The following is a 12,174-nucleotide window of genomic DNA, read 5'->3' as shown; positions in this document are numbered from 1 at the left end:
AAAGGCAGTAATTTAGTGAGTGGAGCACCAGTGAATTGACTAACATTTCACTGACTATTGTAAAGTGAGGCTGGAAGTTGTGTGCATTATATCAATGCGATAGTGCACATCTTTCAGCTGACATTGCATTCCCAAATGAGTTTTCCAAGTGCCCCTGCTTTTCCTTGTGATTGAACAGTGACAATTATCGCTCCCCCCCCCCCACCAAAGTTTCATTAAAGATACTTTGTGATATACACGTTGCCAGCTGCAATAAAACAGGGAATGCTGAAAATACTGAGGCAGTCAGGAACTATTTACGGACAGGGAAACTGAGTTAACATCTCAAGTTGATTACCTTTCATCTGAATTGGGAAAAGGGAAATAAAACAAGTTACAGAGATTTGGGGTTTGTAGGTCTTGTTGAGCAGTGTAAAAATTCCACAGAGATGTCTTAACATGAATGAGTTCATCAGAGAGGTTTCCCTGGCTCCCTGTAGAAATTCCAGAAGGCAATGTGGGAATGTTTTGCAGTGCCTCTGTTAAGTTTTTCTTCTGAACTGTGGTGATGTCAGCACAACACAGTAATATAATGTATAGTAAGAAGGATCATTTAACTACAAACCACTAGCACACAATTTTTCTTCGAAGCTATAAAATACTAGATTATGGAAGCTGACAGAAGAATCATTGACTGTGGAAATAGCTGTTGAAATGCAAGCTTAGTCACTGTTCATATTATATCATTGCTTTCACTCAGAGTTCCAGATAATTACATTACAAACACAAGTTGCTGGAGATCAACCAAGTTTTACTGGAAGAAGCAAAAGGAGCTCCAGGGCAAATAGTGTCATAAGAAATATTACGCATATTGACATTTTATTTTCAGTACAAATTTTTGTTCTTGTAGTCGAAAGGAGTCAGTGATGTGACCCTCCACTGGCTTTGATGTGTTGGAATTGGCACCATCTAAGTTCACAGCAATCCACATAGCTAGTTCAATCATCCACTTTTCATTACTGGTGCCCCAGGGCTGATGCTGACAGCATACTGAAGGACAAATCTTTATTTCCTGCATCGCTCAAACTCATGACACTGACCACCAAGATTTGCTGAAAGAACCAGAGCTTATCATCATCAGCTCAGGGACACATGGTGATGGACAATGGATGCCAATCATGACAGTGATGACTGCTCCCCAACAATGACATCTTAAAAATTATATAAGCCTAATGCTAGGCTCATAGGATATGCTAGGATAAGGTGAGGCACCCTTGCACTAGGATGCACAAGCCCAAAGAACACCTGATATTAGGACTTAGGTATTATTTACATGAAGCCAAAGATCAGTAGATAAATTGAAGAGGGTTTCAGTGGTGAGGATTTGTAATGGTTTAGCCAACTACAGGGCTGGGGAGGGCTGCTTACATTTTTATGAACACGTCCATCCAGCAGTATCCAGAGCAGCCCATTTGTGCAAAAATATTATTTAAATTTGAAAAAAAAATATATAGAAAGGAAGAAACAGTGCAAAAAACCTGTACATTCATGGTTAGTGCATTCAGTAAAGTAAACTTTAAGGAGATTTCTGCAAACAGATTTGTTTATACTGCTTGTAGCTCATCTTATTGTACTTCAGAGAATGGCCCTAGTCCTACCTTTTCTGCCTTCATCAGTATGGTGTAGCTTTTCTCTACGCAGAAGTAAGATAACTCATTCCATTAAAAAATGGTTACTGTATGGAAGTTTTAAGTTTTCCAAGTAGATTTATTTGATATGCAAATACATTTCCTTGACTATCTCTGACTGGCTCTTCCAAGTTTTGTTTTTGTGCTAGATGTCACTATTGCATGTTTATCGGATACAGAGCCTTTACATCTGCATCTTTAGTCGAGGTAGAACAATGGGGCAAAACAAAATTTTTATACACCAGAGGCCTGTTTTATTTATCTTCTGAAATGAATTTTATTAACGCATTTAGGATTTAGTAATGAGCTGCAGACAATAAACTTGGACGTGTTGTCAATCACAAGCTGACTAAGCTAATCAAAAACAAAGTCTGACCTTACCCAGTGTTTCTAGCCCAATGGAAGGCTGCATTTCATAGCAGGATTGATCCACTGCAGCTAGGCCTTGGGTGGCAACGGGTACTTCAGGAATGTGAAGGATGGCAATGGGGAGGTGATTGGGGGAGAGGGTTCTGTGCAGGATGCAGTGCTCACTATCCCTATTATTATATTAGGCAAAATGAGCAATATGTGTGCTGGGTATGGGAATCTGGGCCTAGTTGGACTATAGCCTGCTTTTAATTTAGGCAAGGTTTTCATTATTCTTTAATACCCTTTTCCTGGAAGAGACAAACAATAGAAGGCTTCATTATGAGACCTTATATTGGAGAATGATCCTGGCTGGCTGACTGAAATTTCAGTGGGGGAGCTTTTTGGGAAATGGTGACCATTATTCATTAAGTTTTAAGTTATGAATAAGGATAAGACTAGTCCGGGATGAAAGTACTAAATTGGGGAAGACAAATGATGATGCTATTAGGCAAAACTGGAGTAAATTAGAAGCAGATGTTTGAGATAATTCCACATCTGACATGTGGGACTCTTAAAGGCCAGTTGATAGTAATTGAGGACCAGAATGTTCCTTTGAGAATGAAAAATAAGGATAGAAGGGTTTGGGAAACTTATATGATAAGAGATATTTTAAGTTTAGTCATAATGAAAAAGGAAGCGTGTATAAGATTTCAAAAATTGAAATCAGGCAACATCATTGGGCAATATAATGGAAAGTTAAAAGAGGCCATAAAATAAGTAGGATTAAGGAGAATTATGAGGTATTTTACATTAGGAACAAAAGAGTAGCCAAGGGTAGGTTCACTCAAGGACAAATGAGGGGATATATGCATAAAACCAGTGTAAGTGGGTGAGGTCCATAATGATATTTACCAAGAAGAAGGGCACAGATGTTGTGAGATTAGTGAGTTGTAGTCTAGCGCATGTTCACATTAAGAATGAAGAGATGTTGAGGATTTTGAAAAACTCTCTGTGTATTTTCCACCAAGACACTACCAGCATCTTGTGTGTTTGCTGAAAAAAGTTAAGATAGATTTCAGGGCTTGATGAAATCTATCCCAGGTTACTGAGGGAAGCGAGGGGAGAGACTGCTGGGACCTTGACAGAGATATTTGTATCCTCTTTAATCATGAGTAAGGTGCCAGAAGCCTGGAGAAGAGACAATGTTCCTTTTTTTAAAGAAGGGCAACCGAGACAAATCATAAAATTACTAGCTCATTAACCTTACTGCTAGGGTAAGTATTAAAGAAGAGTTTTATGGACAGGACTTGTTCACATGTGGAAAAGCATAGACCTATTAGGACTCCCCTAATAGAGGAGACCTTGTTTGGGGAATACTGATCAACTATTTTGAGGAAGTAATGACACTGATTGTTGAAGGTGGGGCACTGGACTTCAGTAAAACATCTGACAAAGTGCCCCATGGTAGGCTGATCCAGAAGATTGCTTGCTGGAATTAATGGTAATTTATTTAGTTGGATATGAAATTCGCTTGGCTTTAGAAGCCAGGAGATAGTGATGGAATGGTGTTTTTCTGACTGGAGGTCTGTGACCAGTGGTGTTCCTCAAAGATTGGGGCAGGCACCTCTTGTTTGTAAAATACTGTATATTAATGCATTGGATCAAGGTGTAGATGGACTGATTAGTAAGTTGGCAGATGGCACAAACATTGGTGGAATTGTGGATTGCTAGAGCATCTAGGAGCATTGATGCACAGAAGGATCTTGAAGTGCCAGCTCCCTGAAAGTGGATAGGGTGGTAAAGAAGGAATACAGTAGGCCATATTTGGAGTATTCAGTGCAGTTCTGTTTGCTACATTACAGGAAGGATGTGAAATATTTGGAGAAAGTGCAGAAGAGTCTCATCAGGATATTGCCTGGATTAGAGAGTATTAGTTGTGAGGAGATGTTGGACAACATAGACTGTTTTCATTGGAGTGTAAGAGACTGTGGAGTAATCTGATGGAAATACAGTGGATTCATGTTAATTGGCAATAACCATGAAAAAAGAATAACCTACCAATGATGGGAGAAGCTGCGGGCAATGGTATCAACTGAAGGCAAAATTTTAAAAAAACAGTAGATTGTGGTTAATTGGTCCATCGGTTAAATGAGGCAACCGCTTATCAGAGATAACTCTTAAAGAACAAAAAATAATCAAGAAAATTGCTGGTTAACCCTTATTTTATTTGGGACACCATGCCACCTAATTGGGGCAGGAGTCTGTTGTCTAACTAGCTACTGTGACATGCTATTAGAAGGTACAGTGTGCTTAGAGCAAACAGTTTTTAAATAATGTCAGTTTTGTATCTTTAGGCTCAAAAGGCAGTTATTTTTGTCACTGTTAGTTGGCAAGAAATAAGCAGTAAGACAATTCAGAACTGTTTGGCTCACAAGCATTCGGATGTGGAGATGCTATACAAATGAAATGATTTCACGGCTTCAATAAGTTCGGAACTACAAAGAATTTAAAGGAATCAACAATCATCTTGAAAGTTTCAATGAAAATGAAGATTTGGAGAATGTTGTCATCAATATCATTGTATGAGGGCGGTATATTAACTGCACTATAGGTGTCTGTGCTGCTTTTGTTCGTTGTGTACACCGGGTAACCTCCTCCCTTGATAACTATTAGGAACTAATACATAGATTTATAGGACTGTAGTGCTATTGGCAGTGTTCTAATTTGTTTTGTATTTTATTTAAATACATAGTTTGTTACTCAGTTTATTTTCTTTAATACCCTTTGTGGTGAACTACATATACCTGTCTGGACACGCCCCCTGATGACTGCTCCTGTGGCTCCTCCCACAGACCCCTGTATAAAGGTGATGGAGGTCTGAGCCTGGCCTCTCTGTCTCCAGGATGTAGTATGGTGGTCACTCACTGCTTGTTCCTTCTTTTAGTCAATAAAAGCCGACATCTCGCCTTTACGTCTCAGAGTGAGTTATTGATGGTGCATCACCCTTACAACTATTTTGGCTAATTGGGACAGCCGCTTAATTGGGCCAAAATGTATTGGTCCTGCTGTGCCCTATTTAACCAGAATCCATTGTATTTAAAATTATGTGAGACATAGGTGGGGTAGATAGAATTTTTAACCCAGAATGGAAGCATTAAATACTAGAGGGCAGAGTTTTAAGCTGAGAGGAGGCAAGTTTAAAAGAGATTTGTGAGGCAAGTTTTTTTACATTGTGCTTGGTATGCATTGCAGGGGTAGGTACTGGAAAATGGTTTGATAACACTGTTTAAGAAACACTTAGACAAATACAAGTACAGGCAGGGTATAGGGGGATTAGGCAGAGGGGTTTTGTTCAAATTAGATTCACAGTCGGTATTGTAGTGGTGAGTGAAGGGCTTTTCCTGTGCTGTACTGTTGTGTGTTCTAGGTTCATTAATGCATTTCACCTCCTGATACCCTCATGTTGCTTCTTTTGTGTGCAGACTGACTACTCCTCCTACGATGCAAAATGTGTCAGCAAACATCTCTCAGAACCAGTCAGCTTGGACCTTTCTCCTCATGTGCACCTGCCTGGTAGTGTGTGTCTGGTGGCGCCTGTCTGGTCACGGAGAAAAATCTGGCAAGTTCAAGGCAGTGGAGAGAGTCAAGAACAATGGTGGTGAGGTTTGTGTGTTCAGTACTTGCATGATTTCGAAACAAAGAACTAGCGCTCTTGGTAACTTGTTGGAGAACACTTGGCCTGCCAGATATGCTATAAGTACTCAGTAGTTCAAGCAGCATCTGTGGAGATAGAAAAGCAGAGAGAGAACGCCCAAGCATTTCTATAGTTGTACCTTGGAGAGCATTCTGACAGGCTGCATCACTGTCAGGTATGGGGGTGGGGGTGGGGCTACTGCACAGAACCGAAAGAAACTGCAGAGGGTTGTAAATTTAGTCAGCTCCATCTTGGGTACTAACCTACTAGCCTCCATCTTCAGGGAGTGGTGTCTCAGAAAGGCAGAGTCCATTATTAAGGACTGTGAGTCCAGCACCCAGGACATGCCCTTTTCTCACTGTTACCATCAGGGAGGAGATACAGAAGCCTGAAGTCACACACTCAGCGATTCAGGAACAGCTTCTCCCCTTCTGTCAACTGATTCCTAAATGGACGTTGAAACCTTGGACATTACCTCACTTTTTTAATATACAGTATTTCTGTTTTTTGCACGTGTTTTAAATTTATTCAATATACACATACTGTAATTGATTTACTTAATTATTTTTATTATTATTATTATTTTACTTATTTTTTCACTTCTATATTATGTATTGCATTAAACTGCTGCTGCTAAATTAACAAATTTCACATCACATGCTGGTGATAATAAACCTGATTCTGAGAATTAAGATTTAAGGCTGATAATCTTTCACCGGTTCTTATCAAAGGTCATCAACCTGAAATGTTAATTCTGCTTCCTTCTACACAGATGCTGCTTTCTGTTTTTATTTCAGATTTCCAGTATCTCATTTTTTATTTGCTCTTTGGTGTTTGGACAAGGCTGGGTATCGTTAGTGTACATTGGAATCTGACACTACAGGAAATGCTGGAAGGGGGATAAGGGTAAAGGTTAGTAGGTGTGGTACAGTGTGAAAAGGAAAAAGAGTAAGTCTGGCAACTCTCTAGATAGGAATGGATCTGGGAGTCTGCTGTCTCACTACCTGAGCAAGTGAGATCTTCTAGATCTACAGCTTGAACTCAGCGAGAACTTGACTGCAGACCTGGCACGGCCACATGAATTTGTTTTTGTCAAGACCTGCGCTTATTATCCAAATAAAATGAGAGGTGAACTGCGGTGGGTCTGGTTTCGGTACTCTCATAGGATCTTAGACACAGAGAATCATACAAAACAGAACCAGGCCCTTTTGACCAAGCAGGTCCAGACTGGCCATTGTACGTATCTACAGTAATCCCATTTACCTGCCTGTGGTCCACAGCCTTTTATGCCTTGTGAGATCACCTTTGTCCATCGCCTCCTGAACACTGCTGATAATTAATACCGATCAACGCGGAAGGAATGACAATGTAATTACAAGTCCGGGAAGTTCTGTGACTTGCAGAGGATCCTGTAGATGGCAGTATTCAGAAGCTCCTGGTTTCCATATGGTAGGAGGCATGGATTTCCAAAGTGCTGGTGAACAAACCTGAGTACAGAGTGAAATTACACCTTGAAATGATACTAAGAGTCCTGACCGTTGATTCCAGACACCATGCCTTCTCAAGGTTGCTGATGACATCCCCATCTGCTCATTCATCACATCTGTATGTTGAACTTAGTGTAAAAGAACCAATGGAAGAATCTGAGTGGGGGCTGACAATGTAAGATAACTCCTCATTTCTGTCTTTGTATGGTCTTAAAATATTCGGGTTGAAACCTAGTCCCATCCTGCTTCCTTCCTTCTTTTTTCTGCCCTCAAACATCTAAACTAATTTAGTACACATTGCTATTCACCCCATGAGCAAACCTTTGCAGCTACTTATTTCCACTTCTGCCATTTACTCATGTAACTTGTGAATTCTGCTGGTCTCTTGTCTTCCTTGCTATTGAGTCTTTATTCTAGTTCCTAATTCTTCAGAGCTGAAAATAAGAGATAACAAAGAACAAAGGAGACAGCCAGGAATAATTTATAGACCTACTAAGCAACTGGAGCATTCAGCAGAGTATAAATCAGTAAGTTATAGGTGCACCTAACGAGGAAAATGCATTAACCATGGAGAGCTTTTGCCTTCATAGTGTCTAGGGAGATGTTCTACTGTATGGAGATGAGTTCATGGAATTCATTCAGGACAGATTCTAGATTATAATGTCAAGGGAACAAGCAGATATCAGCCTATTTTAGCATTGTTCAATGAAACAGGATTAATTAATGACCTTATAGCGAAGGATCCTTAGGGGACAGATGTCTATTATATGATAGATTTTTGTATTGAGTTTGAGAGCAATTTAGTTAAGTCTGAAATTTAGGCTTTTAATCTAAATACAACAAAGCACACAGGGAATGAGGTGTCTCACCTAAGGTGCAGTGAGAAATTAGATTGAAACTGGACAGGCAATAACAAATGGAAAGAGAAACAGGGTTAACACCAAGGTTTTCTGGGTTTTCTCTCTTTTGTATGAACTACAAAAAAGAGAAAAACATTAACTTTAAGGTTACAGAGAAATTGAGAGCTTTTACCTGAGGAGGGCAAGAGCCCAGGGGAGGCATGCACATGAACACAAAATTCGAGAAATTGGAGAAAGTTTACAAGATATGGAGTTGTAGTTGAAAGAAGAGGCTCAAAATTCCTTAAGGTGAGGATGTGGGTGGTGGGGGGGGGGGGGGGTGGGGGGAGAGGTAGCAGCTGAAGCCATTGCTGAGGACTAACGAATGTCAAGGAACAAAAATGTCAGAAGGGGTGGAGAAAATACTGAATTGGGGAGAAACTGTGTCAAATGCTCTTGCTGTGTCAGAGAAAAGTGGAAAGGGGGAAAATGGAATTCAAGAACTGTTGCATTTAGCAATCTTTGACATCTCAATGGAAGGGTCTGCTGCAGTACCAAATGGGGTGAAGGATAAAGTGAAACCGTGTACTACAACATGTGTGAGATGGAGTGAGCCAATCACGTTGCAGAGAGAGGTTAAGTGCATCCATGTATTGATGTATGGCATAATGCATGAATTTTGGGATGTGATGAGATCAGTGCCTCTGAAAACTCAAGACCTGTGTTCCTAGGCAGAATTTTGAAGGATGGAATTTCAGTGGGATAACTTGGAGTGGATCTGCTACAAAAAGCCATGTGCTGCAAAATCAAGTTTTGATCAAAGAAAGGACTCAGAAACCACTCAGGACAAATAAAGCAAATACAGACAAAATCCTTCGGAAAACAGGAGAGAACTATTTCAGGGCTGGCATTTCTGAGAGTGGGAGTGAATTCAACAGAAAACAGAAATCAAAAGAAAATGCAGATGTTTGAAATCTGAAATAAAGCAGGTCAGGCAGTGGCTATAGGAAATGAAACAGAGTTAAGGTTGCAGGTTGAAGACCCTTCCTGATGACTGGAAGACAAAGGCAAGTCAGATATGATTTTCAGAGAAGATGGCAAACAGTTGAGTTGCAATTTATAGTTTACAAGAAAAATACTTTTCATAAAGAATAAAATCATAAAGGTAAAGATGATAACTGTGGCTGCCAAGGGAATTTATAAATAGTATTAAATTAGGGAGAAACATATTTGTCAAATTGAAAAGAAAATCTTCATTAAAAGATAACCAACAAATAAAATAAAGTGACAATAGAATATGAGAATAATATTATGATTAATTGTATAGCATCAGGCCTTGTAGTCTGATGACTCAGACTAATGATTTATAGACATGACCTTTGACAGCTGCAGAATTTAAATTCACCTAATTAAACAAATCTGAATTTAAAGTTGTGCTCCGTCATGGGATGTTATAACTACCCATTTAGTTCATAGTATACATATCCGTTCAAGAAGGAACTCTTCCATCCTTACCCCGCCAGGCTTTGTGTGACACCAAACTCAAAACAAGGTGATTCTTTTTTAATTGTGCTTTGAAATGACCCAGCAAAGCACATATTTGTATCAAACCACCATGGCAAAACAATAGAAAAACCTGGTGGGTTGACCAATCTTAATCAAGACATTGGATTTGAAAACAAGGAAGGAAAACCCAGTCAAGCCAACCCTATAAAGAACACCTTGGGATTCTGCCTAAGTTGGCAAAGCTGTTAATCAAACTAATCATTGAGCATCTTGACACAAAATCATTGCTTTTAGCTGATATCCACAATGGATTCCACCACAATCCATTGGTGTGATTGAACAGATCCAATGGAGATAGCAGAACAATAGAAAGGAGATCCTGAGAGCTTTCAACGCTGACTCCAGACCCTGAGGAATCTTATAGCAAGGTGTCTCTTCCTGACTACCACTTTTTCCCAGCTGCTGATTAACTTCCTTTTCAACTTTCATGACTTACTTGTGGCAGTAATGCCTGATAATTCAAGGTTTTATCATCAGCAGTATCCTTTGGGTCACTGTTGGCCCAGAAACTTAACTGGACGTGTTATGTTACTGCTTTAGTTACAAGAATAGGATCCTGCAATCACCTCTTGGCTCTCAAAACCATTCAGCTGACTACCAGGCAAATTTCAACTGTGTAACAGAATAATTCTACTTGTATGGATGAGTTAAGGTGCAAACCATTTGTTTGGCACCCAAACCACTGTAATGTCCACTCATCCGACCACCAGTGCACAATGCAGTGAGAACCACTTAAATCATGTATTATTGGATGATACCTTCAATAGTGGTATAAGGAGAAGAATAGTTATTGAAATGTTAAATGTTATAATTACAAGTGCCATCATCACCAATAACAACAACGCCCCTAATCTCTTCTTGCTCCAAACCCTCCAAGTGACAATCCCTCATCTTCTCACTGAAATGTATTGTGGTTGTTTTATTGTTGTTAGGTCAAACCCATACAGAATTCCCTACTCAGCAGTGCTGTGTGACTGCCTTCACTAGAAAGAGTGAACCACTGACAAAGGTAGCTAAGGATGTGCTTTTAATGCTGATCTTTCCTGCAAATAACTAAAAGCCATAAATAATAATATACCCCAAAAAAGACTGATAGGTCAAAAAAGATAGAACTAACCAAATTAGGAATACCAAATCCTTTCTAACTTCATAATAAAAGTTGTCAAAGTATTTTGCGTATGATAAGGAGCTGAGGGTCTTTTGAGGAAAAAGAACTTAAAGAAGTTTGTATTTGCAAGCAAATAGCATTGGGAAAAAATAAAATAGGACAAATCCCAACAAATTTGCCATCCTCTTGCTCTTCATGCTTGTTTTTTTTTATTTTAAAGATGAGTCTTTGTCATCTATGTTAACAATCTAAATGATAATGTAGTAAAAATGGATCAGCAAATTTGTGAATGACGCCAAGACTGGGGGTGTAGTGATCAGCCAGGAAGGGTATCAAAGCTTGGAGCAGGACTTGGACCAACTAGAAAAATGCTCTAAAAAAAGTGACAGATGGAATTTAGTCAGACAAGTGTGAGGTATTGCATTTTTGGAGGACAAACCAAGGTACGGCTTACATGGTCAGCGGTAGGGCACTGAAACAGAATTTCGTGAATAAGTGTATAGCATCAGGCCTTGTTGTCGGATGGCTCAGACTAATGATTTACAGACGTTGGTCTACAGTTGACAGCTTCTACAGAATACACATCCATGATTCCTTGAAAGTGATATCACAGGTACTTAGGACATAAAGAGAGCTTTCATAAATAAATGTATTAAGTACAGGAGTTGGAATGTTATGTTGAAGTTGTATAAGGTGTTGGTAAGGCCTAATTTGAAGTATCATATGCAGTTCTGGTCACTTGCCTTCAAGAAAGTTATCAATAAGATTGATAGAGTGCAGATAAAATTTACAAGCATGTTGTCAGGACTTAAGGACCTGCATTATAGGGAAAGGTTGATTAGGTTAGGACTTTATTCCCTAGGGCATAGGAGTGTGAGGGGAGCTTTGATAGAAGTATACAAAATTTTGAGGGGTATAGAAAGGGTAAATGCAAGCAGGTTTTTTTCCACTGAAGTTGGGTGAGACTAGAACTAGAGGTCATGGGTGAAGGGTGAAAGGTGAAATGTTTAAGGAGAACATGAGGGGGATCTTTTTCACTCAGAAGGTGGTGAGAGAGTGGAACAAGCTTCCAGTCCAAGTGGTGGATGAAGGTTTGATTTCAATATTTAAAAGAATTTGAATAGGTGCATGAATGGGATGGGTATGAAGGGCTATGGTCTTGGTTCACATCGATGGGAGTAGACAAATTAATTGTTTGGCAGATTAAATGGGCCAAAGGGCCTATTACTGTGCTGTACTGTTCTATGATTCTATGGAGATAGTAAATAGGTAGTTTTACCCCATATTTTAAGTTGTTCACAAATAGTAGAAGATATTCAGTCATTCAAGAAGTTAATGAAGAAAGAAATCAGTAAATTATATGCCAGTCAATGGATAGGAAATGTTAGGTTTCTTTAATAGGGATCAAAATGTAGTGAAATGTTGATGCTTGTGGTTATTTCCCCCGTAACTGTCATCAGTG

The 12,174-nt window shown here is 39.4% G+C and overlaps 1 protein-coding gene across 5 annotated transcripts in view; it reads left to right on the top strand.

Moving 5' to 3' along the window:
• Positions 1-12,174, top strand: part of tprkb (Tp53rk binding protein) — a 188,015-nt gene that overhangs the window by 18,476 nt on the left and 157,365 nt on the right. For 4 of the 5 annotated variants that reach the window (XM_073066247.1, XM_073066251.1, XM_073066248.1 and 1 more), the window contains exon 5: positions 5,501-5,676. In XM_073066247.1, coding sequence (XP_072922348.1) covers positions 5,501-5,676 — 176 coding nt within the window. Of the gene's footprint in view, positions 1-5,500; positions 5,682-12,174 lie in introns of all 5 variants that reach the window. The other variant, XM_073066249.1, reaches the window with a different exon arrangement.

Source organism: Hemitrygon akajei, chromosome 14, assembly GCF_048418815.1.
Source record: "Hemitrygon akajei chromosome 14, sHemAka1.3, whole genome shotgun sequence".
NCBI classification, from domain to species: Eukaryota; Metazoa; Chordata; class Chondrichthyes; order Myliobatiformes; family Dasyatidae; genus Hemitrygon; species Hemitrygon akajei.
This window is presented reverse-complemented; position numbering and strand designations above follow the sequence as displayed.